This window comes from Hyla sarda, chromosome 2 (genome assembly GCF_029499605.1).
Source record: "Hyla sarda isolate aHylSar1 chromosome 2, aHylSar1.hap1, whole genome shotgun sequence".
In the NCBI taxonomy this organism is placed as follows: domain Eukaryota; kingdom Metazoa; phylum Chordata; class Amphibia; order Anura; family Hylidae; genus Hyla; species Hyla sarda.
In genome coordinates this window covers 48,107,450-48,134,058 of record NC_079190.1, presented here as the reverse complement: position 1 = coordinate 48,134,058, position 26,609 = coordinate 48,107,450, and the positions used below count along the sequence as shown (strand labels likewise).

Below are 26,609 nucleotides of genomic sequence, written 5' to 3'. Positions count from 1 at the left end.
ATTTCTTTACTTTTTGCATTTCTTTTCTGTCTGACCACAGTGCTCTCTGCTGACAGAGTAGGAGCAAATCCCTATAGAAAACCTTTCCTGCTCTGGACAGTTCCTGACATGGACAGAGGTGTCAGCAGAGAACACTGTGGTCAGACAAATAAATTCAAAAAGAAAATGACTTCCTCTGGAGCATACAGCAGCTGATAAGTACTGGAAGGATTAAGATTTTTAAATAGAAGTAATTTCCAAATCTGTTAAATTTTCTGACACCAGTTGATTTAAAAAAAAAATTAATAAATAAAAATAAAATTTCCACCGGGGGACCCCTTTAAAGAGTCCCCCTAGGTATAGTGCTCAGTATGGACAATTACAGTAATAATTTACGGCCCAATAAAACTTAAAGATTGTACAGAGCCCCCCGTACACTTCATCTGCTCATACAGCACTGAAAAAAAAACACTTTACTGCTCTACTGGCTGTGAATCAAAGTGGTCTTCAACCTGTGGACCACCAGATGTTGCAAAACTACAACTCCCAGCATGCCCGGACAGCCAACGGCTGTCCGGGCATGCTGGGAGTTGTAGTTTTGCAACATGTGGTGGTCCGCAGGTTGAAGACCACTGCAGTAGAGCCTCTTTGAGATGAACACCCATGGTCCTGTCAAAAAAAAGGCTGGGATCAAGACTGGTCTCCCCAAGGAGTGGATGTATGAAGTTGCACTGACCACAATTACCCCAAGGGGCAATCCGGGATCTGATTAAATATGAAACACAATTACCCCAAGACTCTTGGCTTGGGGTATATAAGAGGATTCCCTAAAACATAACAGAGTGCACGGCGCTCTGAGAGTGACGGATTCTGGTGACGTGAATCGCGCAGGTAATTATACACCTGCCGTTGTTACATGTCATAGTAGTAAGCACCAATGAGGTGGGGCAAGCGGTTTATCATGATAGGTCGATTCTTAAAAGCGCTTGTATCTGTTGCCCAGACGGGCACAGGATTGTGACACAGTACCTGTCGTCTATAAATAAGGGGACATCTACGTGGTCGGGTTGTTGCCACACCTCCTGATGACTTGACGTTTCACCGAAACATGTAGGGGAGGCATCCTATGTTTTTAGCTCATGCCATATATGCCAATTAATGTGGGACTATGTCTGATTTCCCACTATGAGCATTTCAGTGAGTGGTTTTCCACCTGTTAATATTATGTGAACAGGCATAAAGTGCATGTAATTTTAAAACTCACCTTGAGCACCAATTTTCTGCTTGTTTTCGTTTAATACATATCAATAAAAGTTATGTTATAGGGATATCTGTACTCCAAGCCAAGAGTCTTGGGGTAATTGTGTTTCACAATCAAGTTGCACTGTATACATTTCGGTCAATACTTTTGTGATAAACGCAATGATCACTGTAGAACTATCTGTGTTCTGTAGGAGACGTCTTCAGACAGTGATATCAAGACAACCTTGCTCGTTCATTTCTTTGGTCGTGGAGGACAGGATAAGCTGCAGTATTCCAGATTTTACAGGTATTTATTGGTTTATATCAAAGCACATTGTAACTTATACGTTACATATGACATATACAGAAATATTGTCAAGTCCTAATGAAATCTTCCTATACACATATCATTATGAATGTATAATAAGCAGGATATGATGTGTGTGCCAGCAGCTACACTGCATCTAATTTCAAAGGGCTACGGTAAAAGTAGAAAAAAACTTCGGGAGCAGCTTTCAGTTCACTTGCGCATATATAATTTTAATATATAATTATTAATGGGCTACGGTAGTAATGTTGGAAGAGTTTCCACTTTACTCTGAATTTTAGCTTTCTGGTAGCACTTTGTATACCTGGTACTTCCTAATTTAGCAGGTAAATTTAAAGATTTCTTATTTATATTGTGTAAACATAATATATATTATGATTTGGGTGTGATAAGGCTTAAAGGACATCTTTGGGTGAAAACAACTGTTCCCCTACGCACAGGATAGGGGATAAGTGTTTGATCGCGGGGGTACCAACGCTTGGACCCCCCCCCCCCCCCCTGTGATCTGCACGGGGCCGCAGCCGACACCCTCCTCCATGTAGTTCTATAGGAGAGGCGGGGAGGCAATGTTTGTGCCCCCCGCCACTCCCATAGAACTGTATGGGGAAGGGGCGTATGATCGACCTCTCTAGGTCGACGCTACGTACTTTAGCGCTCTCACTGAGCGCTAATGCAAGGGCCCCGTTCAGGAGATCACAGGGGGGGGGGGGTCCCAGTGGTCGGACTCCCCACGATCAAACACTTATCCCCTATCCTGTGGATAGGGGATAAGTGTTATAACGCTGCAGATGTCCTTTAAGGGGATGCCTAAGTAGATATGTTCAGATGTAAAACAGCTCCGGGTGGAAGGACAGAGTAGAAAAGCACATGTTCACCTCCTACTGATCCCCTACCGGTGATGTATGTTAATTGGTCCTCCATTCTGACCCACCGGAAATGCCTTGTCAGCCAATCTCTGGGGGCTGCTGCGGCCATTGCTTGGCTGAGCGGGCATTTCCAGTGTCTCAGAACGGAAAACGGGCAACTCCGAGCAGCAGGGAAGGCATTGGCAGGGGATTGGCAGCAAATGAGTACATGTTTGTTTATTTATAATTTTTTTAAACTTTTGTTCCCCACCCTCAGCAGTTTTACTTATAAACACATTTCCTCAACAACTCCTTACAGCTTTGTTCACATCTTATTTTTTGTTTCTGTTTATATGTAAGGAAAAAACTCCTTACATATGCGTTAAATGAAAGCTCGTCGCATGTAAATTATGTCATTTTTTCTTTTCTAATGCATCCCGTATACTATATCCCAGGATTTCTTTTTTGCAGTATACTGTTAGGCAAATGTATATTTGCCTAACAGGGCCCTGGCTAATGTAACCCTGTACACACATTTAGCATTTACTTTCCTTGGGTTCACAGTAAACATAGACTAATAAAAAATTGTCATCTGAACAGTTGTCAACAAAATGTGTATTTTTCTAAATAGATTATTTTAATTATCTAATATTTAGGAGTCAGTATTTTTACATACAGAATACTATCTATCTATCTATCTATCTATATTTATATATATATATATATATATATATATATATATATATATATATATATATATATATATATATAAAACTGCAAACTGAAGAGGGAAGCAGCACTCAAGGAGCACTCAAGAGGCTTGAGAAAGACCAGGAGAGCTGGTTGAAACGTTGCTGTTACATTCACCTGGCTATGGAATAAATTTTCATTTTTCACCTCTAATGGACTTGTGTGCTGCGGATTTATCCTAATTTTTTATATATACACACACACACGCATATATATACGAAAAAGGTGGAAGATGGCAATAGTTTTCAAAACAGGTAGTAGGTTTATTCTCCCATGCAATACAAGTGATGTGACGTTTCGACCTCTACTGCTTTTTCAGTAGTGGTCGAAACGTTGCATCACTTGTATTGTATTGCATGGGTGAATAAACGTACTACCTGTTTTGAAACCTATTTTGGAGTGCCGCCTTCCACCTTTTTCGTTTATTGGAGTGTGACCGTGGTCAGGCCTTTGAGGACAGAGCATCCACTAACTTGGTAAAATCACACACAGTGCATTATCCATCCCCTATTTATATGTGTGTGTGTATAGATAGATAGATAATATTTTGGTCAGAAGTTTTAGATAAAGAATACTATATAATATATATATTTATTTTGGTCAGTAGTTTTAGATAAAGAATACTATATAATATATATATTTATTTTGGTCAGTAGTTTTAGATAAAGAATACTATATAATATATATATTTATTTTGGTCAGTAGTTTTAGATAAAACCAGGAGTGGAACCAACTCAGAAAAAGGTGCAAGATGACCTGAACTGAGCCTTATTCTCACTATTGTAGTTATCTTATTAACAAGATATTTGATTCTCAAATGTTACCATATTTCTGCCACAGTGGTATTTTAGACACATCATTTATATATAATATGCTCATAAATGTTAATTTTCAAAAAGTTATCATTCTAAAGGCAATGGTAATTTTTATAGACTTTTCTATGAGATAACCTTTCTGTTTATTGTATACATAGTGGGGTATTACAGCAGATCCCATACCATTTCACCCTCCGTGGAAGCCTTTGCCTTGATAAAAACACATACTTTACATGGACGGCCTGTGCAGTAGGATTGTATCCACCGCACACACAGAAGCCTGTTATCAGGATTTACTCCCACATTTCACTCCAAGGTTTGCAGGCTAAGTGTAGGGTCTAATCCTGGTAATTTTCAAAATTGTCACTTATTCCCCCCTCCTTGTGAACTGGAATGTGTTTTTTATCATTCTATATATCACAGGCTGACAGTAGAGTTTATTTAATGCATGGCACATTGAAGAGAAGATCAGAGCCCTCCGAGCAGCAGAGTAAATAGCACTCTTGACATCATCCTACACAATAATGGAAACCCAGCACGTCGTCTTTTTTTTTTTTTGTAAGCTTCGATCTTTCACAGACAGCTTTCTAGCTGATGTTTTTTGCCTCACACAGAACATTGTTGTGGGTGTTTGATCTGCCCCACTCTGTTTGTACAGGAGATGACGGATAGGATTTTTAGAAGAACACATCATTTCACCAAGGGAAATGTCTACCCTGGTGGGAAAAGCCAGAAGTCTTCCAAATCCATCACGAGTTTGTTGAGAAGTCTCCGCTTTCTTGTAGAAGAAAAAAAATAAAAAAAAGTCATGAAGTACGTTGGCTCGATATGTATTTGTTTTTGGATGGAGTCGTCATTTTTTAGAACAGTTTGAGTGGACCCACATGAGAGCTCTTAGGCGCTGAGATAACAGTGTACTGACAGGTCTGAAGAGGGCTGAATATAGAAACACGACACCTGTCTGCTTAGACAAACCTTCTCTGTACACATGAAGGAGACACCTGTCAGATGGAGAACATTACGTGAGAAAAGATCGCTCAGGTTTACGGATCTCTTTACTATTTTAATCTATAGGAAAAAAATAAGAACATGAGAATCGCATGCAACAGCATGAACTTCTGAGTGGCAATGGGCACACCTACACTTTAGTTGGTCTGTATGAGGAGTCATAACACAAGGTGGTCCATCTACAGTGATCATTCCCACCAACCTATTCCTTTGCTCACATTTTTTTGTTTTTAAAGGTTGACCATTATGAACAAAATAGCTCATTGATATTATCACCAAATTCAAGTTCGGGCAATGTTTTGACTTCCCCTTGCCGCTTGGGCACGTAAGATGTATACTATATGGACAAAAGTATTGGGACACCCTCATGTCACACCTACAGGAGTTTTCAGCACATTCCATTCTAAATCCATAGGCATTAATATGGTGTTGGTCCCCACTGGAGTTGGTCATCTTCCAATCTCCTGGGAAGACTTTCTATAAGATTATGGAGGTATCTGTGGAAATTTTTTCCCCTTCATCCAGAAGAACTTTACTGAGCTCAGACACTGGTTCATCCCAAGGGCTGTGTGCAGGTCATGTTCTTTCATCACTGACTCCCCCAACCATGCCTTTATGGACCTTGCTATGTGCACTGGAGCGCAGTCATGGTGGAACAAAACAGGGCCGAAACTGTTCCCTCAAAGTTGAAATCCCCAAATGTCCAAAATGTCTTGGTATGATTAATATTTTAGAATTTTCTTTATTGGAACTAAGGGGCAAATAGGGCATAATAGTCACCATCGACCTGCTGACCCAATAATTGCAGAGACTGAACCTCATCTGACATTAAAGGAGTACTCTGCTGCCCCTCGTGATGTCACACCACGCCCCCTCAATGCAAGTCTATGGGAGGGGTAGGCGATGTCATGTCACGAGGGGCGTGGTCGTGACGTCACGACCCCGCCGCCGGCACCCAGCATTCTAAACAAATGCTGGGTGCTGCACAGCGATTGCGGGCTCCCAGCTGCGGGACACCCACGATCAGGCATCTTATCCCCTATACTTTAGAAGGGATAAGATGTCTAGGGACGGGGTACCCCTTTAAAATCAGCATTTGGTACCCAATAAATACCAAGACCCACTGCACAGCTCTGTAAACCCATAAACCATCCATAGTTCTGTAAGTTCAGTTAAGTAGAACGTTGGGGGGTCTGGATGTCACATCTGGCTTATGGACAATTAAACATTGGTACCTAATGCCCATCTGGATAAGGCCTTACTGTAATAATAGTGAGATATGGCCGTCCCAGCTTTTCACTGACTCTGATCATCTGATTATGGCCAGCGTTTGCCAGACATAGTTTAGTTAATATCAAAAAGCTGTTCTGAGTCTATGAAATCTTTAATCGCCGTCCTCCGACAGATACGGATACAGTTCTGGGTGAACTAATTGTAAGGTGTCGGCATCTTAAGCAGCTGCCTGCAGACACAACGTCCTCATGTCATACAAGGGCGAGAGCCGGGCTTATCAGGAACATATCCTCAATGTGGGGGCCGCCATGAATAATTCATTTAATCAACTGCTCCATTCCAGGGCTCTGTACATAGCGCCCATATTCTTATGGGTGCCAGCCAGGTTTAGTCTTATTGAAGAAATATTTTACTCTGTCACCTCTCATTATTCATAGAATGGCAGGCAATGGTAACCAACATTCTTCATAAAGCGGTCTGTAATTCCTCTGCTATTATATTAGATTTCATGGCATTCCCTTTGTGTTATTGCACAGATTGTACTGTTAGGTCACACGCTGGTTGTCCCAGATTAAGCAAAGCTGACACATCTGTATATTGCTCTTAAAGGAGTATTCCAGGGGAACAAAAAATTATGTTTAACCCCTTAGGGACTCATTTTCACCTTAAATGGGCGCTGTCAGATATAAAAACTTTTGATATGTTGTACAGCATGCAAAACCAATAGGTTTTGCAATTGCTTTCATTAGAAAATTACTGAAAAAGCCTGTCAAACAACTGCCCCCCCCCCCCCGCCTGCTTGGACACATACTAGTCCTGCTGTGTCCATGAATCATTACTTATGTCATGGACACTTCCTTGATTGACAGCTGTGAGTGCAGGAAAAAATCCTCCCACTGTCAGCTTGTGTCCCGCTACTGTCAGTGAGGACAAGCTGGGAGTTGTAGTTTTGGTAATTCTAGGGGAGATGTGAGCAGACAGCATACTGAGGGAGGGGGCGGAGACCTGCACAGTGAGGCCACGCCCCCTCCCTTTGAGAGGTGCTAGACACATAAAAATTAGATGCACATGGTCAGGATTAGGTACTGAGTGATATATTTAAAAAAAAAATGTTTTTTTTGTTGGATCTGACGGGTACGCTTTAAGGACTCAGCCCTTTTTGCAATTGTGACCACTGTCACTTTATGCATTAATAACTCTGGGATGCTTTTACCTTTTATTCTGATACCGAGATTTTTTCTTGACATATTCAACTGTAACATAGTGGTAAATTTTCGTCATTACTTGCATCCTTTCTTGGTGAAAAATCCCAAAATGTCATGAAAATTTAGCATTTTTCTAACTTTGAAGCTCTCTGCTTGTAAGGAAAATGGACATTCCAAATAAATTATATATTGATTCAGTAATACAATATGTCTACTTTGTTTGCATCATAAAGTTGACATGTTTTTACTTTTTGAAGACATTAGAGGGCTCCAAAGTATAGCAGCAATTTTCGAAATTTTCATGAAAAATTCAAAATCAGAATTTTTTAGGGACCAGTTAAGTTGGAAGTGGATTTGAGGGGCCTTTCTGCGAGAAATACCCCATAAATGACCCCATTATAGGAACTGCACCCCTCAAAGTATTCAAAATGACATTCAGAAAGTTTAACCCTTTAGGTGTTTCACACGGATAGCAGCAAAGTGAAGGAGAAAATTCTAAATCTTCTTTTTTTTTTTACACGCGCATGTTCTTGTAGAGCCATTTTTTTAATTTTTACAAGGGGTAAAAAGAGAGAAATCCCCCCAAAATGTGTAATCCAATTTCTCTCAAGTAAGGAAATACCTCATATGTGAATGTAAAGTGTTCTGCGGGCGCAGTAGAGGGCTCAGAAGGGAAGGAGCAACAATGGGATTTTGAAGAGTGGATTTTGCTGAAATGGTTTTTGGGGGGTATGTCACATTTAGGAAGCCCCTTTGGTGCCAGAACAGAAAAAAAAAACACATGGAATACTATTTTGGAACCTCCCCCCTTCAAGAAATGTAACAAGGGGTACAGTGACTCTTAACACCCCACAGGTGTTTGACGACTTTTCGTTAAAGTTGGTTGTGTAAATGAATTTTTTTTTTTCACAAAAATGCTGGTTTTTCCCCAAATTTTACATTTTACAAGGGGTAATAGGAGAAAATGCCCCCCAAAATTTGTAACCCCATTTCTTCTGAGTATGGAAATACCCCATGTGTGGAAGTCAAGTGCACTGCGGGTGCACTACAATGCTCAGAAGAGAAGGAGTCACATTTGGCTTTTGGAAAGCAAATTTGGCTGAATTGGTTTTTGGGGGGCATGTCACAATTGGGAAGCCCCTATGGTGCCAGAACAGCAAAAAAAAAAACACATGGCACACTATTTTGGAAACTACACCCCTCAAGGAACAAAACAAGGGGTACAGTGAGCCTCTACACCACACAGGTGTTTGATGACTTTTCATTAAAAAAATTTCCCCCCAATTTTTACATTTTTACAAGGGGTAATAAGAGAAAATGGCCCTCAATATGTGTAACCCCATTTCTTCTGAGTAAGAACATACACCATATGTGGATGTAAAGTGCTCTGCGGGCACACTACAGTGCTCAGAAGAGGAGCGCCATTAGGCTTTTGGAGAGAAAATGTGTCTGGAATTGAAGGACGCGTGTGTTTACAAAGCCCACATAGTGCCAGAACAGTGGACCCCCCCCCCCCCCATATTTGACCCCATTTTGTAAACTACACCCCTCACAGAATTTAATAAGGGGTGCAGTGAGCATTTACGCCCCACTGGCGTTTGACAGATCTTTGGAACAGTAGGCTGTGCAAATGAAAAATTACTGTCAGATACCTGTGGGGCGTAAATGCTCACTGTACCCCTTATTACACTATTAAGTGAGGGGTGTAGTTTCCAAAATGTGGTCACGTGGGGGGGTCCATTGTTCTGGCACCATGGAGGCTTTGTAAACACACTTGGCCTTCAATTCCGGACAAATTTTCACTCCAAAAGCCTAATGGCGCTCCTTCTCTTCTGAGCATTGTAGTTCGCCTGCAGAGCACTTTACATCCACATATGGGGTATGTTTTTATGGGGTTACACATTTTGGGGGGCTTTTTTTTTCTTTTTTCCCTTGTGAAAATGAAAAGAATGGGGCAACACTAATTTTTGCATTTTACACAAATTTTTTTTTACACTAACATGCTGGTGTAGTCCCCAACATTACCTTTTCATAAGAGGTAAAAGGAGAAAAAGCCCCCCCAAAATTTGTAGCGCAATTTCTCCCCAGTACGGAAATACCCTATATGTGGCCATAAACAGTTTCCTTGAAATACGACAGGGCTCCGGAGTGAGAGAGCGCCATGCACATTTGAGACCTAACCTAGGGATTTGCATAGGGACGGACAAAGATGCAAGCATGGTGCTTGCCTCCTCCACCAAAAATACTGTAAGGCAGTGTTCCCCAAACAGTGTGCCCCCATCTGCTGCAAGACTCCCAGCATGCCTGGACAGTCAATGGCTGTCCGGCAATACTGGGAGTTATTTTGCAACAGCTGGAGGCTCCATTTTGGAAACTGTGTCGTAGGAGATGTTTTTAATTTTTATTTGGGGAGGGGGCAGCGTTAGAGTGTGTGTATATGTAGTGTTTTTTTACACTTTGTTTTGTGTAGGTGTAGTGTTTTTAGGGTACATACATATGGGTGGGGGTTTACAGCGAGTTTCCCGCTGGCAGCTCATACTTAACCCAGGGGAAACCTCTGCCTGTGTGAGTGTACCCTGTACATTCACTTGGGGGGTTGGGCAAACCTTCAGCTGTTGCAAAACTACAACTCCCAGCATGCACTGAAAGACTGTGCATGCTGGGAGTTGTAGTTATGCACCAGCTGTAGGGACACTGGTTGGGAAACACTGAGTTAGGTAACAGACTACGACAGTGTTTCCGCACCAGTGTACCTCCAGCTGTTGAAAAACTACAACTCCCAGCATGCATCGTCTGTCAGTGCATGCTGGGAGTTGTAGTTTTACAACAGCTGGAGGCACACTGGTTTGGGAAACACATAGTTAGGAAACAGACAGTGTTTCCCAACCAGTGTGCCACCAGTTGTTGCAAAACTACAACTCCCAGCATGCCCGAACAGCTGAAGGGCATGCTGGGAGTTGGAGTTTTGCAACAACTGGAGGAGAACAGTTTGAAGACCACTGTGTAGTGGTCGCCAAACTGTGGCCCTACAGATGTTGCAAAACTTTAACTCCAAGCATGCCCAGACAGCCCAGGCATGCTGGGAGTTATAGTTCTGCATCATCTGGCCCTTCAGATGTTGCCTAACTACAACGCTCAGCATGCCTGGACTGTCTGGGCATGCTGAGAGTTGTAGTTTTGCAACATCTGGATGGCTACAGTTTGGACATCACTGTATAGTGGTCTCCAAACTGTGCCCTTACAGATATTCCAGATGTTTAAGAACTACAATGCTCAGCATGCCTGGTCTGTCTGGGCATGCTGGGAGTTGTAGTTTTGCAACATCTGGAAGTACACAGTTTGGGGACCACTATTCAGTGGTGTCCACACTGTAGCCCTCCAAGATGTTGCAAAACTACAACTCCCAGCATGCCCAGACAGCCTTTGGCTGTCTGGGCATGCTGGGAGTTGTAGCTGTGGAACTACAAGGCAGCAGCTGCCGCCGGTCCTCCCCGCCGCCATTCACCGCTGCCTGCGCGGTGATCCAGGAAAGTTGTGCCGCAATTGTATGGCGCTGTGCCCTAAGTACCTCTTAGCAGCGCCGTACATTTACGGTGCATGTCCTTAAGGGGTAAAAACAGTAGGTGCCATAAATTTATAACTGCACCAAGCATAATACCAAAGGTGCCTCAGGGCAGCGCTGTGATCTCATTTTGGCTTTAGATCTGATGAATGTTCATAGGAACATTTGTTACAGATAATCAGCCATCGAATGAGAAAAAGCTTGTTGATCAGCTGATCGCGTCTGTGGTGTGGCCAATAAAATCAGTGTTCACAGGGTATGTGCGGCCAACAATAATAAAGCTAAGGGCCACACAAACAATCCAGTGATCGGCCCAGTCATGTAATAAGGTTATTTTGGGTACTTCGGTGGAAAAAAACATTTTTTAATCAACTGGTGCCAAAAAGTTGAACAGATTTGTAAATTACTTCTATTAAAAAAAACGTAATCCTTCCAGTACTTATCAGCTGCTGAATACTCCAGAGGAAGTTGAGTTGTTCTTTTCAGTCTGACCACAGTGCTCTCTGCCGACACCTCTGTCCATGTCAGGAACTGTCCAGAGCAGGAGATGTTTGCTATGGGAATTTGCTCCTACTCTGGACAGCTCCTGACATGGACAGAGGTGTCAGCAGAGAGCACTGTGGTCAGGCAGAAAAAATATACAACTTCCTCTGGAGCATACAGCAGCTGATAAGTACTGAAAGGACTAAGATTTTTAAATAAAAGTAATTGTGTTAAAAGAAATGTGTTAATTGTTTATTTCTCCCTTTTTATTGTATCCCTGTTTTGCTTGTACTATGTCATCTTATTCTGTCTCTTTTTGCACACTGCTAAAAAAAAAATAAAGGGAACACTTAAGCAACACAATGTAACTCCAAGTCAATGACACTTCTGTGAAATCACACTGTCCACTCAGGAAGCAACACTGATTGACAATCAATTTCACATGCTGTTGTGCAAATGGAACAGACAACAGGTGGAAATTATAGGCAATTAGCAAGACACCCCCAATAAAGGAGTGGTTCTGCAGGTGGTGACCACAGAACACTTCTCAGTTCCTATGCTTCCTGGCTGATGTTTTGGTCACTTTTGAATGCTGGCGGTGCTTTCACTCTAGTGGTTGCATGAGACGGAGTCTACAACCCACACAAGTGGCTCAGGTAGTGCAGCTCATCCAGGATCGCACATCAATGAGAGCTGTGGCAAGAAGATTTGCTGTGTCTGTCAGCGTAGTGTCCAGAGCATGGAGGCGCTACCAGGAGACAGGCCAGTACATCAGGGGACATGGACGAGGCCGTGGACGAGGGCAACAACCTAGCAGCAGGACCACTACCTCCGCCTTTGTGCAAGGAGAAACAGGAGGAGCACTGCCAGAGTCCTTCAAAATGACCTCCAGCAGGCCACAAATGTGCATGCGTCCACTCAAACGGTCAGAAACAGACTCCATGAGGGTGGTATGAGGGCCTGATGTCCACAGATGGGGGTTGTGCTTACAGCCCAACACTGTCCAGAATGTTTGGCATTTGCCAGAGAACACCAAGATTGGCAAATTCACCACTGGCGCCCTGTGCTCTTCACAGATGAAAGCAGGTTCACACTGAGCACATGTGACAGACGTGACAGAGTCTGGAGACGCCGTGGAGAATGTTCTGCTGCCTGCAACATCCTCCAGCATGACCAGTTTGGCAGTGGGTCAGTAATGGTGTGGGGTGGCATTTCTTTGGGGGCCGCACAGCCCTCCATGTGCTTACAAGAGATAAACTGCAATTAGGTACCGAGATGAGATCCTCAGACCCCTTGTGAGACCATATGCTGATGCGGTTGGCCCTGGGTTCCTCCTAATGCAAGACAATGCTAGACCTCATGCGCCACACCCCCTCCCATATCCCATATGCTTGCATTGAGGCGGTGTGGCCATGATGTCATGAGGGGGCGTGGCCATGGCATCACAACGCCTGCACCTGGCATTCCCAGTGGCGGGACCCTTTGATCAGACATCTTATCCCTTATCCTTTGGATAGGGGATAAGATGTCTAGGGGTGGAGTACCCCTTTAACATTTTATAACATATAGTCCTTGCTTGCTCTTAACCAGTTCTTTTCTGTCTGACCACAGTGCTCTCTGCTGCCACCTCTGTCCATGTCAGGAACTGTCCAGAGCAGGGGAGGTTTGCTATGTGGATTTGCTCCTGCTCTGGGCAGTTCCCAACATGGACAGAGGTGTCAGCAGAGAGCACTGTGGTCAGACTGGAAAGAGCGAACTTTATGTGGATAATACAGCAGCTGATAAGTACAGGAAGTGTTAAGATTTTTATATAGAAGTAATTTACTAATCGGTATAACTTTCTAGCGTCAGTTGATTTGAAAACCTTTTTTTTCTCTGGAGTACCCCTTTAAAGGGGAACTCCGGTGGCAAACTTTTCTTTCTTTTTTTTTAAATCAACTGGTGCCAGAAACTTAAACAGATTTGTAAATGACTTCTATTAAAAAAAATCTTAATCCTTCCAGTACTTATTAGCTGCTGAATATTACAGAGGAAATTATTTTTGAAACACAGTGCTCTCTGCTGAATCACAAGCACAGTGCTCTCTGCTGACATCTCTGTCCATTTTAGGAACTGTCCAGAGCAGCATATGTTTGCTATGGGGATTTTCTCCTACTCTGGACCGTTCTTAAAATGGACAGAGATGTCAGCAGAGAGCACTGTGCTCGTGATGTCAGCAGAGAGCTTTGTGTTCCAAAGTGAAAAGAATTTCCTCTGTAGTATTCAGCAGCTACTGGAAGGATTAAGATTTTTTAATAGAAGTAATTTACAAATCTGTTTAACTTTCTGGCATCAGTTTATAAAAATTAAAAAAAAGTTTTCCACCGGAGTACAAGGGGGGGATGCACTACTCATGGTTAACTTCCTAAACAGCAGTAGTCTCTGTATGTTCGATATTGCACTTACTCTTACCAGATGCTCAATGGTGAATATTTTGCACCTATTTTGCCCGTTTTTCTTATAAGTTTAAGGATGGTACTTTAGCACCCTCTAGTGACAGATAGAGATTTTAGCAACATATAAAAAGTTGTGTTAATTCTTCCTTGTACTTTTTAGTTACGAGTTGTTTCTTTGCCATTCACAGCCAAAAGTTAAAAATTCTTCGTGCTCCTTCCTGCAGTCTCTATTCAGTTTACCCTTCAACTCATGTTCTTGAGACTTGGGCTGCGTTCACACAATGTAAATTTTTCTGCTCATAGTTTATTATATATCCCGCAAAATGCGGCTGCAATTTGTTTCTGTGACTGCAATTCTTGTAAATTAAAATATATGCTCCGAATTTTATGCAGTGTGAATCCCGCCTCAGGCGTTGTTCACACCACATTTTTGCCATGCTCTTTTCAATCAGTTTTTCTAAAGAAAACCTTATGGCAAAAAAACGGATGGAACAGTATGGGAAAATGTAAACCGTATACTGTTTTTAAAAGTGCATAAGGTTTTGTCTGTTTTTATAAAAATTAAAAAAGAACATACGTTTTTGAAAATGTTGTCAATTTTTTATGGGAGGGGTGTTGGGTGGGGACTTTAGGATGCCAATGCACATGTGCAAAGTAAAAAACGTATACTGTTTCCCGTATGTTCCATATACTGTACATGTGCGTTTCCCATTGACGTCCATGTTATACAAAAAAAAGTATGCGGTTGCAGTACGTTTTTTAAACCAGAGACAAAAACATGGTCAACCATGGTTTTGACTCCGGTTAAAAAACCGTAATGCAACCGCATACATTTTTTCTTTTTTAACATGGACGTCAATGGGAAACGCACATGTATACGGTTCCATACGGGATACAGTATACGGTTTTTACTTTGCACTTGCGCATTTGCATCCTAAAGTCCCCACCCAACACCCCTGCCATTAAAAATGGAAAAAAATTTAAAAAACGTTTTTTTTTTTTTTTTTTTTTTAAACAGACGGAACTGTATGCTATTTTAAAAACATACGGTTTAAAAACGCATACGGTTGACTCTTCCCATACTGTTCCATCCGGTTTTTTTTGCCATACGGTTTTCTTTAGTTAAACTGATTGAAAACAGTATGGCAAAAAACGTGGTGTGAACCCAGCCTAACAGTCGGCTTCACATCACGTTTTTCCCAATACGGGACCGCATACAGTGGGGGGGGAGTAAAACCTTGTGCTCCCGTATCTCAGCCATATGCCGCCCGTATGTAATTCATTTCAATGAGCCGACCGGAGTGAAACGCCGACTCCGGTCGGCTCATTTTTGCCCCGTATGCAGTTTTTTACCGGACCTAAAATCGTAGTCGACCACGATTTTAGGTGCTATGGGAAAACCGCATACGGGGCAAAAATGAGCCGACCGGAGTCGGCGTTTCACTCCGGTCGGCTCATTGAAATGAATTACATACGGGCGGCATATGGCTGAGATACGGGTCCCGTATTGGGAAAAACGTGATGTGAACCCAGCCTTACATGGAACACGATTGGCAAAATCTATCCCAGTGTTTTGCCTATTGCAAGGCCTGGTGTGGGGACAATACCTGACATGGGGTCTACATAGGTAAAGCCCTGTGCACAGTAGGGCAGCTTACTGGCGTATATTCTGGAATGAACATCCTATTTATAAAACCTACATATGAATGTATGGGAAGCGTGGGTCTTCAGAATGAGTTCTCTTCTATTCATGTACCTAAGGGGGACATTGGCTGCAAGTTTATGACTATATACAACCCCTGGGAATAAACCTCTATTGATGTTCTGTGCTTAAAATATTTAGCAATGTCTCCCAACCAGGGTGCCTCCAGCTGTTTCAAAACTACAACTCCCAGCATGCCCGGACAGCCTTCGGCTGTCCGGGCATGCTGGGAGTTGTAGTTTTGCAACAGCTGGAGGCACCCCGGTTGGGAAACACTGCAATTGAGCTGAATGTAAAGGATAGTTACTTTCTACATTGCACCCGGGATTACTGTGACCCTGCACGAAGAAGCAGCAATTCTTGCTTTTTGTTATTTCAGGTTTATCGAAAACCTCCAGACAGAGGTTCAAGAAATGGAATTCGCTCAGTTCTCAAAGGGTTTGGACTTCATGAGGAAGGAGGACTTTGCGGAATGGCTCCTTTTCTTCACAGATGAGGAGGACAATGACATCTACTGGCATAATGTGAAAACCAGGATCCCTCCAGGAGAAGTGAGTGCAGCTGAGTTGGTCCTCCTATAGCCTGAAGTCAACATCCACTCCTGAATACTGTTTACATCCTAGATGGAGACTGGGTTTTATATATATATATATATATATATATAATGGCCAGAGCTCCAATCCCCTGTATAGACGTAGATTTAAAGGGGTACTCCAGTGAAAAACTTTTTTCTTTTTAAATCAACTGGTGCCAGAAAGTTAAACAGATTTGTAAATTACTTCTATTAAAAAAATCTTAATCCTTCCTGTACTTATTAGCTGCTGAATACTACAGTGGAAATTCTTTTCCGTTAGAAACACAGAGCTGTCTGCTGACATCATGAGCACAGTGCTCTCTGCTGACATCTCTGTCCATTTTAGGAACTGCCAGAGGAAAAGGAAATCCCCATAGCAAACATATGCTGTTCTGGACAGTTCCTAAAATGGACAGAGATGTCAGCAGAGAGCACTGTGCTCATGATGTCAGCAGACAGCTCTGTGTTTCAAAAAGAAAATAATTTCCGCTGTAGTATTCAGCAGCTAATAAGTACAGGAAGGATTAAGATTTTTTAATAGAAGTAATTTACAAATCTGTTTAACTTTCTGGCACCAGTTGCTTTAAAAAAAGAAAAGTTTTTCACCGGAGTACCCCTTTAAAGGGGCAGTCCAGTGGAAAACAATTTACAAATCTGTTTAACTTTCTGGCACCAGTTGATTTAAAAAAATGATGTCTATTTAAAAATCTTAAAAGGGTTCTCCGTTAAAAGAGTACCCCTTTGATCCCTTGATGCTCAGTTGTCTCCTGAGTGGATGGAGTGGCAGTGCACATGGCTGGCTGTCAATTCACTGTCTATAGCAGCGTTTCCCAACCAGGGGGCCGCCAGGAGTTGCAAGAGACACCATGGTTGGAATACATTGCAAAGTGCTGGACTTGGCTATGATTGGAAGTCCTATAGACAGCGAATGGAGTGGTGGCCGAGGTTGCATGCTGCTGCTGCATTCAGAGGACATTAATCTCCATTCTTTTGGTCGGCTAGTTATCACCCATCCTGTGAAAAGGGGATGCCTTTTTCTCTTGAAATAAACCCCTTGAGGGTGTATCATCTGGCTCCAGAAAGTTATACAGATTTGTAAATTACAGTCTTAACCCTTCCAGTACTTATCAGCAGCTGTATACTACAGAGGAAATTATTTTCTTTTTACATTTCTTTCCAGTCTGACCACAGTGCTCTCTGCTGACACCTCTGTCCATGTCAAGAACTGTCCAGAGCAGGAGCAAATTCCCATAGCAAACCTATCCTGCTCTGGACAGTTCCTGACATGGACAAAGGTGTCAGCAGAGAGCACTGTGGTCAGACAGAAAATAAATTCAAAAAGAAAAGAACTTCCTCTGGAGAATACAGCAGCTAAGTACTGGAAGGATAAAGGTTTTCAAATAAAAGTAATTTACAAATCTGTTTAACGTTCTGGCACCAGTATATTTAAAAATATATATATTTTTTTATTGTTTTTCACCGGAGAACCCTTTTAAGATTTTTAAATAGACATCATTTTTTTAAATCAACTGGTGCCAGAAAGTTAAACAGATTTGTAAATTGTTTTCCACTGGACTGCCCCTTTAAAGGGGTACTCCAGTGGAAAACTTTTTTTTTTTAATGAACTGGTGCCAGAAAGTTAAACAGATTTGTAAATTACTTCTATTAAAAAAGGATTAAGATTTTTTAATAGAAGTAATTTACAAATCTGTTTAGCTTTCTTGCACCAGTTAATAAAAAAAAAAAAAAAATGTTTTCCACCGGAGTACCCCTTTAAGGCTGGAGGCAGATCATGTGGAGAGAAGCCTGATCATGGATTGCTATATGGGAAGAGATAGAAAGGCCAGATGATGGCGCCATTGTGTGCTACCCCAGTGGTGAACACCCTCTGGCAAGGGATATAGTTTGACACGCTGTAAACTCCCTTGGAGCGTGTTAAAACATGCATATGACCCCGATTTACGGTTACTAGAGATTTTAATATGCTGCTCATTCTAGGGGTCTTTGAAAACGTGTCCTGTAGTGAATTTAAAGGGATACTCCAGCGCAAAACATCCTCTATAAAAAGGATAGGGGATAAGATGTTAGATCGCGGGGATCCCGCCACTGGGTACCCCCAGCACCCTGGTCATCTGTGCACGGAGCAAACTCCACTCCGTGCCGGATGACTGGCGACTACAGCCACAGCCACTACAGGTCTATGGGAGCAGGCATGACTGCTACATACTGGACATGAACGGAGGAGGTGTGGCGTGACAAACATGGGAGCTACACGCTCCCGTGTTCCTGACGCTTCTGCTGCCGGCCCGGAGATCGCGGAGGTGCCCAGCGATGGGATCCCTGCAATCTAACATCTTATCACCTATCCTTTTGTTGGGGATAAGATGTTTTGCACCGGAGTACCCCTTTAATGGCAATATCGACAAAAAGGAATCCAATGAAGCACTGCAAGTCCAATGAGGTTCTTGTTAAACCTCAAAAAGAAGATACATCATTAACATGTTTCGGGACCATTTACCTCTTCATCAGGTTCCAGTCTGAAGGGGTGAATAACCCTGAAATGCGTTATTGTATCTGCTTTAGCTAACAAAGACCTAAACTTTGATGTTTACCAAGAACATCTTCTGAACCTCATTAGAATTACAATGCCTTATTCAGTGGTCCTTTTTGCCCCTGCTGCCCATGAGGATAGACTGAACAGTTTCCCTAATGTTTAGCAGGGTAACAAATATTGCGGATGGAGTCTTGTGACTATGGATCTTTTTTCTCACTGATATTGGTTTGTGTCGTTTGGATTTACAGAGTATCAGCTTGGAGGAATTTAAGAGGTTCTATCATTTCATGAACAATCTGGAAGATTTCTCTATCACTATGAAAATGTTCAGCATGGCAAACAAAGCGGTGAAGTTGGGTAAGTGTCAGAACGCTACATAAAAGGCCTGTACAGCACTTTTAGTAAAGTACCATTGATTTAACTGGTGTCTTACTGTAACTGCTGTGTTGGCGTGGTCTCCTTTTTGGTTTTTGTAGTTGCGGTGTCTGAGCCAATAGACATCCACCTCAGCCCCATATAGAATCATCAGGATTTTTAGCAATGTCTCAGTGCAAAACTACAACTCCCAGCATGTTGGTCAGACTAGAAAGAACTACACAACTTCCCCTGCAGCATACAGCAGCTGATAAGTACTGGAAGGATTAAGATTTTTAAATAAGAGTAATTAATAAATCAGTATAATGTTCTGGCACCAGTTGACTCATTCACTTAATTTTAGTCTCTGGCAGTGTTTCTCAACCAGGGTGCCTCCAGCTGTTGCAAAACTACAACACCCAGCATGCTGAGAGTTGTAGTTTTGCAATAGCTGGAGGCACCCTGGTTGGGAATCACTGTCCTATGAACATCATAGAGTTGGGTACTGTTATGTAGAGCTGCTCCATGTATGAACAATAAAAATAACCCCAACCAGCATAGTGTATAACTCACCGACCCAACATAGAGACTTGGTGCACGGACACAACCTGTGGCAGATCCAAGTGAATATAACCCAAAAGGAAATATTTGTCAAGCAACTTTCTCTTTATTCTTCTTCTTAAAAGTAAAAACATATACTGTATTTATCGGTGTATAACACGCACTGGTGTATAACACGCACCCCCATTTTAACAGGGAAATTTCAGTTAAAAAAATGAAATGTAAAATAAATGACTTGGACTAAAGGCCACATCATCCCCCCCAACTTTGATTTCTTCTGCTCCTCAGTTTGGTCCTGTCCCCTCCAGTGCCACATCATTCATTCCCTTCTATCAGTCCCTGTGCCACATTTACCCCTCTCATCGCCTCCCCCCATGTCTCATCATCATCCCCCCATGTCTCATCATCATCCCCCCATGTCTCATCATCATCCCCCCATGTCTCATCATCATCCCCCCATGTCTCATCATCATCCCCCCATGTCTCATCATCATCCCCCCATGTCTCATCATCATCCCCCCATGTCTCATCATCCCCCCATGTCTCATCATCATCCCCCCATGTCTCATCATCATCCCCCCATGTCTCATCATCATCCCCCCATGTCTCATCATCATCCCCCCATGTCTCATCATCATCCCCCCATGTCTCATCATCATCCCCCCATGTCTCATCATCATCATCCCCCCATGTCTCATCATCATCCCCCCCGTGTCTCATCATCATCCCCCCGTGTCTCATCATCATCCCCCCCATGTCTCATCATCATCCCCCCCGTGTCTCCTCATCATCCCCCCCATGTCTCATCATCATCCCCCCCATGTCTCATCATCATCCCCCCCATGTCTCATCATCATCCCCCCCATGTCTCATCATCATCCCCCCCATGTCTCATCATCATCCCCCCCATGTCTCATCATCATCCCCCCCATGTCTCATCATCATCCCCCCCATGTCTCATCATCATCCCCCCCATGTCTCATCATCATCCCCCCCATGTCTCATCATCATCCCCCCCATGTCTCATCATCATCCCCCCCATGTCTCATCATCATCATCCCCCCATGTCTCATCGCCATCCACCCCCCATGTCTCATCGCCATCCACCCCCCATGTCTCATCGCCACCCCCCATGTCTCATCGCCACCCCCCATGTCTCATCGCCACCCCCCCATGTCTCATCGCCACCCCCCCATGTCTCATCGCCACCCCCCCCATGTCTCATCGCCACCCCCCCCATGTCTCATCGCCACCCCCCCCATGTCTCATCGCCACCCCCCCCCCATGTCTCATCGCCACCCCCCCCCATGTCTCATCATTTCCCCGTCATAGACCACCACTAGCCATACAGACATTAAGCCTTTAGTGCCTCCCCCCCCACCATAATTTCCCCCTGTCTCATCATCCCCCCCCATCATTCCCGCCCTCATCATTTCTGCCTGTCTCATCATCCCCCCATCATGTTCCTCCTATGTTATTCTTCCCTTCCCTCATCATTCCCCCTTTTCCCTGCTTTTCATAGTTTTTTTTTATTTTCCTTACCTGGCTGCGCTTCGGCAGGTCAGGTCAGGTGGGGTGTCTTGTGGGCTGCAGTCAGTGAAGCAGATGAATGACGTCCTCTCCCGGCTCCTCTGCACGGCATCAGGGACGTCACTTTTCATTTCCTGCAGCTGTTGCTAGTCAGAGTTTGGAGTGTGGCGACTGCAGGAAATCAAAACTGACGTCTCTGATGCCGCGCAGAGAAACCAGCAGAGGACATCATTCATCTGCTTCACTGACCGCAGCCCGCAAGACCCCCCGTCTGACCTGGCCTGCTGAAGCACAGCCAGGTAAGAAAAATAAAAAAAAACTATTAAAAGCATTGGGAAAGGAGGGAATGATGAGGGAGGGAGGAGGTAAGAAAAATTAAAAGCAGAGCGGGGAGGAGACACCGCTGGTCACTAATTTAAAGTGGCCGCGGCCGCTTTAAATCAGTGACCAGAAGACTTATCGGTGTATAACCCGCAGGCAGGCTTTTTGCCTTAAATTTTAGTTTTAAAAATGCGTGTTATATGCCGATAAATACGGTATTTGCAAAAAATAAATAAATTATAAATCAATTTCCAAACTTGTTTCCTTAGCCACATAAAGTTGTATGTCACAAACCGTTAATGATTTATTGTGCTCTGATGACTACATATAATAGATGGTAGCAACTAACTCATGAGATTTATTTCCTTTCATACAGTATAGGCGCCATCGGTATCACTATATAGTGCTCAGCTTTCGGTTCTATCTCTTAAATTAGTAGTTTAAACACACTGCCTGATGTTACCATGCACACTGGGATTTTTTTTTTTTTTTTCAAATCAACTGGTACCAGAAAGTAAAACAGATTTGTAAATTATTTCTATTAAAAAAATCTTAATCCTTCCAGTACTTATCAGCTGCTGTATGATCCACAGGAAGTTCTGTTCTTTTTTTAAATTTCCTTTCTGTCTGACCACAGTGCGCTCTGCTGACACCTCTGTACATTTTAGGAACTGTCCAGAGTAGGAGCAAATCCCCATAGAAAACCTATCCTGCTCTGGACAGTTCCTAAAATGGAAAGAGGTGTCAGCAGAGAGCACTGTGGTCAGACAGAAAGGAAATTTAACAAAAAAACAGAACTTCCTGTGGATCATACAGCAGCTGATAAGTACCGGAAGGATTAAGATTTTTTAATAGAAGTAATTTACAAATCTGTTTAACTTTCTGGCACCAGTTGATTTAAAAAAAAAATTTTTTTCCAGTGGATTACCCCTTTAAAACATACCTTTTGGGCCAGTGGTCTTCTAAACTGTGGGCCTCCAGATGTTGCAAAACTACAACTCCCAGCATGCCTGGGCAGCCAACGTGTATATGTTTACAGTATTTTTTGCAGCCATTTGTTTACCGTAATCATTTGCAAAAATTGCTATAAATAAAATACACCCATTGTTTGTTTTCTTGCGGTGTGTGAGCATGGCCTTAACTGGCTGAAGACCATTTTAATGTCAAGCACCAAATAATAAGTACATTAATCTGGCCATTGACCTTCAGTAGCTGTCAGCTGAATGCTTGTTTGGTTGAAAGCTATTCCTTCTGACAGCCTCATAGATAAACCCCTCTACTTTGTCGACCATGCACTTATTTTCTAGTGGAGAAATTGGGATAGGCCGCTACCACTTATCTATGGCAGCAGCTAATCTGTGGGAACAGAGATTCAGGCATGTTACAATCCAACATGTTTCACCCTTTTTTTCCCTTGGCATTTGTCATCAGGGAAAGTAGGGACAGCTCCATACACGATATTCCGGGTCCTGACGATATTTGCAGCTTTGTAAGATGTACGTGTAATGGGTTAATTGTGTTTGGACAGTGGAGGCTGAGAGTTGGTTGTGTTTTATATCATTATATTTTTTTCTTATTACTTTCCAGCTGAATTCAAGCGAGCGGTGAAAGTGGCAACAGGAGAAGAATTATCAGAAAATGTTTTGGATACAGTCTTCAAGATCTTTGATTTAGATGGAGACAACTGTTTAAGCCACGGAGAGTTTTTGGGTGTCCTGAAGAACAGGCTCCATAGAGGATTGAAGGTAAGAAAAAACAGCAGCGTCCACATAAAAAAAGCCACTATGGCGCCAAAACTGGTTCTTTACTGACAGATTCAAAGGCATCCAAAGCAATGTCCGCGAGCTGGCAATGCCCTAAATCTGGCAAAAAATTTAGGACTGACAGCATCCAAGCCTTAAAGGTGTACTCCACCCCTAGACATCTTATCCCCCTATCCAAAGGATAGGGGATAAGATGTCTGATCGCGGGGGTCCCGCCGCAGGGGACCCCCGCAATATAGCATGCGGCACCCACCTGTTTTTGCTACTGAAGCGCTAGAGGGTCCGTGATGTCACGACTCCGCCCCCAGTGTGACGTCACGCCCCGTCCCCTCAATGCAAGTCTATGGGAGGGGGCGTGACTGCCGTCACGCCCCCTCCCATAGACTTGCATTGAGGGGACGGGGCGTGACGTCACACGGGGGCGGAGTCGCGACGTCATGAACTTCCGTTCGGGTGGTCGGGACCCAGACCCGCTAGCGCTTCCGGAGCAGTAACAGGTGGGTGCTGAGTGCTATATTGCGGGGGTCCCCAGCGGCGGGACCCCCGCGATCAGACATCTTATCCCCTATCCTATGGATAGGGGATAAGATGTCTAGAGGTGGAGTACCCCTTTAAAGAAAATAAAATTAATAAAAATATACCCGACACCTGTGCAGGGCCCTTTGTCAACCTGGTCTTTGTCAGGACCAGGATCTGCAGTTCCAGGGACAGGCACATCTCTCAAGCTACATCAGACATTATTTTTTCTTACCTGTTTTTGAACTATAGACCATTAGGGTGTGCAGTAGATCAGAGAATGTTTGAGGGGAAAGGACCAATTGTTTCCTTTTTGTTATTGGTGCTGAATACATATTTTTGCTTTAGCTCCGTGTATACAGAGTTTATGGTGGATCATAGTTTTACCATGGTGCTGATGCTCAAGTGATGGCTCTCAATGGCTACATTTCAAGGTGGACTAGGAACAAAGATAACTAGCCCCTAATACAGTGGTCTTCAAACTGTGGCCCTCCAGATGTTGCAAAACTACAACTCCCAGCATGCCCGGACAGTCGTTGGCTGTCCGGGCATGCTGAGAATTGTAGTTTTGCAACAGCTGGAGGGCCACAGTTTGAAGACCACTGCCCTAATAGATTAAGACAGGAATCCCAGTTTGTGTTATAGACGAGCCCATCCTAAGACCTCTTGGCACTACTGTATTCTAACTTTGATAATAAGGCACCCATAGAAGTCTATGTGACCCAGCTAGAGAGGATCATTTTGTTAAGAGTCCATAATAAAACAGTATTGAGGCATCGTATGGTGGCCGGCAGAGACCCAGTATGGCTTTCTAAGGCTATGTGCACATACCTTTGCAGTAAAGGTGCATCCACACAGCGTTATTGCTGTCCTTCTAAAGTATACGTTTTATAGGAAAAAATTGGATACATAAACAGACACCATTCAGCATAATATGTTTCCCAACGGCTTAAATTCTAAAAATATAATCTTACCATAATGTATCTTTTATTAATTTTTTTTAATTTTTTTTTGGCGTACACAATAACATGGCTGACAGCATTTTTGCTTACAGCTAAATTAAACAGACTGTAACGGAAACAAAAAATGTGGCAAAAACTTTTGCCAATAAATGTACTACTTTCTATATAACCAGCCCCCAAAAAAAGAAAAAAAAAACCTTTTGCCACTAAATTCACCACCACTAGCATTCCAGGCTTAAGGCGTCACATAAACACTGTACATGATGTAATTGCAGCAATTCAGTATATCTTGGAAAGCAAAGAAAAAAGCAGAGCAGTATATACTGCACAATAATAAAGGCAGGTATTGGAAGCACCCCAACAGAGGTCTGCTTACTGTTTTTGGTTGTGCAAGAGACACAACCACTTTTGTAGGCCTAATGCAGACAGTGCGGCCTTCTGGGTATCGCCAATGGAGTATACCAGCCTAGGAGTACAGCAGATCTGAGAGGAGGAAGAGTTACTGGTTGTATGGCCCAACCCGCCAATCCACTTGACATAGAGTGATAAATTAATCACAAGTGCCTTTTATTGTAAAATAAAACACAACGTGTTTTTAGGGATTAGGAGCCCCTTCGTCAGGGAATAACTTAAAAAAATAAAAAAATAAAAAAAAAGTAAAACGAATTTATAGTGAGAATTGTAATGTTATGTTGTAACATGAACTGATCAAATAAAATTCTCATTACTAGTTATTACTAAATTAATAGATACATTTTCCTTTATTCTCTCCTAGCATGTGCCACAACAGCAGGGACTACAAGGCTATTGGAAGTGCGTCAAGCGGGAAACCATTAAAGGCGCCAATGAAGTTTGGAAACAAGTCGGGAAGAGCCCGTTCTAACATTGTTCTTCATTTTATATGAGATGTATGGGTTTTATTGGATTTCTCTTACCATATATTTGTGTTTACGTCTGGTTTACCTGTTTCTAGCAGTCTGCATCTCGCATATCAGCCTGTTCTACATCACCGCACTGATCTCATGGGCCGTTTCTTCCTGTACTGTATGTATGTCGGGGTTCCCACTTAAAGGGGACAGATTTGGCTTCTAACTGCACTTAACAGGCTCTGCTATTCTGGTGTCTAAACATCCCAGAAAGCATCAGCACTGATTTTTTGCAATGTATGACACATATTCACCCAGGATTGCTGGAGAGTCACACTTTTACATGCAATATTGTAATAATCGATCACAGTTCACAAGGGAGGCCAGAAATTTAGGATAACAAGGATAAACTAAATGAGTTTCCTGATGTTAGAAACAGCTCCACTCTTGGCCAAGTCTGGTATTGCAACTGAGCCTCATTGACTTAAAGGGCTACTCCACCCCTAGACATCTTATCCCTTATCCAAAGGATAGGGGATAAGATGTCTGATCGCTGGGGACCCCCGTAGTATAGCATGCGGCACCCACCTGTTTCTTGTCCGGAAGCGCTGGAGGGTCTGGGTCGCGACCACGGGAGCGGAAGTCCGTGATATCATGACTCCGCCCCCGTGTGACGTCACACCCCGTCCCCTCAATGCAAGTTTATGGGAGGGGGCGGACAAGAAACAGGTGGGTGCCGCATGCTATACTGCGGGGGGTCCCCAGCGGCGGGACCCCCGCGATCAGACATCTTATCCCCTATCCTTTGGATAGGGGATAAGATGTCTAGGGGTCGAGTAATTCCTCTTGAATTTTCCGTTCCAAATGAATTCACATCTCCTCTGCCCATTGGCTTGAATGGTTTTTCCGCTGTCCTGTTCACACTGCGAAAATTTAAAAAAAAATTCCGCCCGTAAATTTTTCGGCGTGAATTGCTCTTGATTTACTCCGTGTGAACGCACCCTAAGTGGGAATGGTAACA

At 43.1% G+C, this 26,609-nt stretch overlaps 1 protein-coding gene across 1 annotated transcript in view; it reads left to right on the top strand.

The window, feature by feature from the left end:
* MICU2 (mitochondrial calcium uptake 2) overlaps positions 1 to 26,179 on the top strand; it is a 269,219-nt gene extending 243,040 nt beyond the window's left edge. Inside the window, exons 8-12 of the mRNA XM_056561738.1 lie at positions 1,434 to 1,528; positions 15,967 to 16,138; positions 18,964 to 19,072; positions 23,069 to 23,226; positions 25,498 to 26,179. Of these exons, the coding sequence (XP_056417713.1) occupies positions 1,434 to 1,528; positions 15,967 to 16,138; positions 18,964 to 19,072; positions 23,069 to 23,226; positions 25,498 to 25,605 (642 nt within the window). The 3' untranslated portion in view covers positions 25,606 to 26,179. The remainder of the gene's footprint in view (positions 1 to 1,433; positions 1,529 to 15,966; positions 16,139 to 18,963; positions 19,073 to 23,068; positions 23,227 to 25,497) is intronic.
* The last annotated feature ends 430 nt before the right edge of the window (positions 26,180 to 26,609 follow it).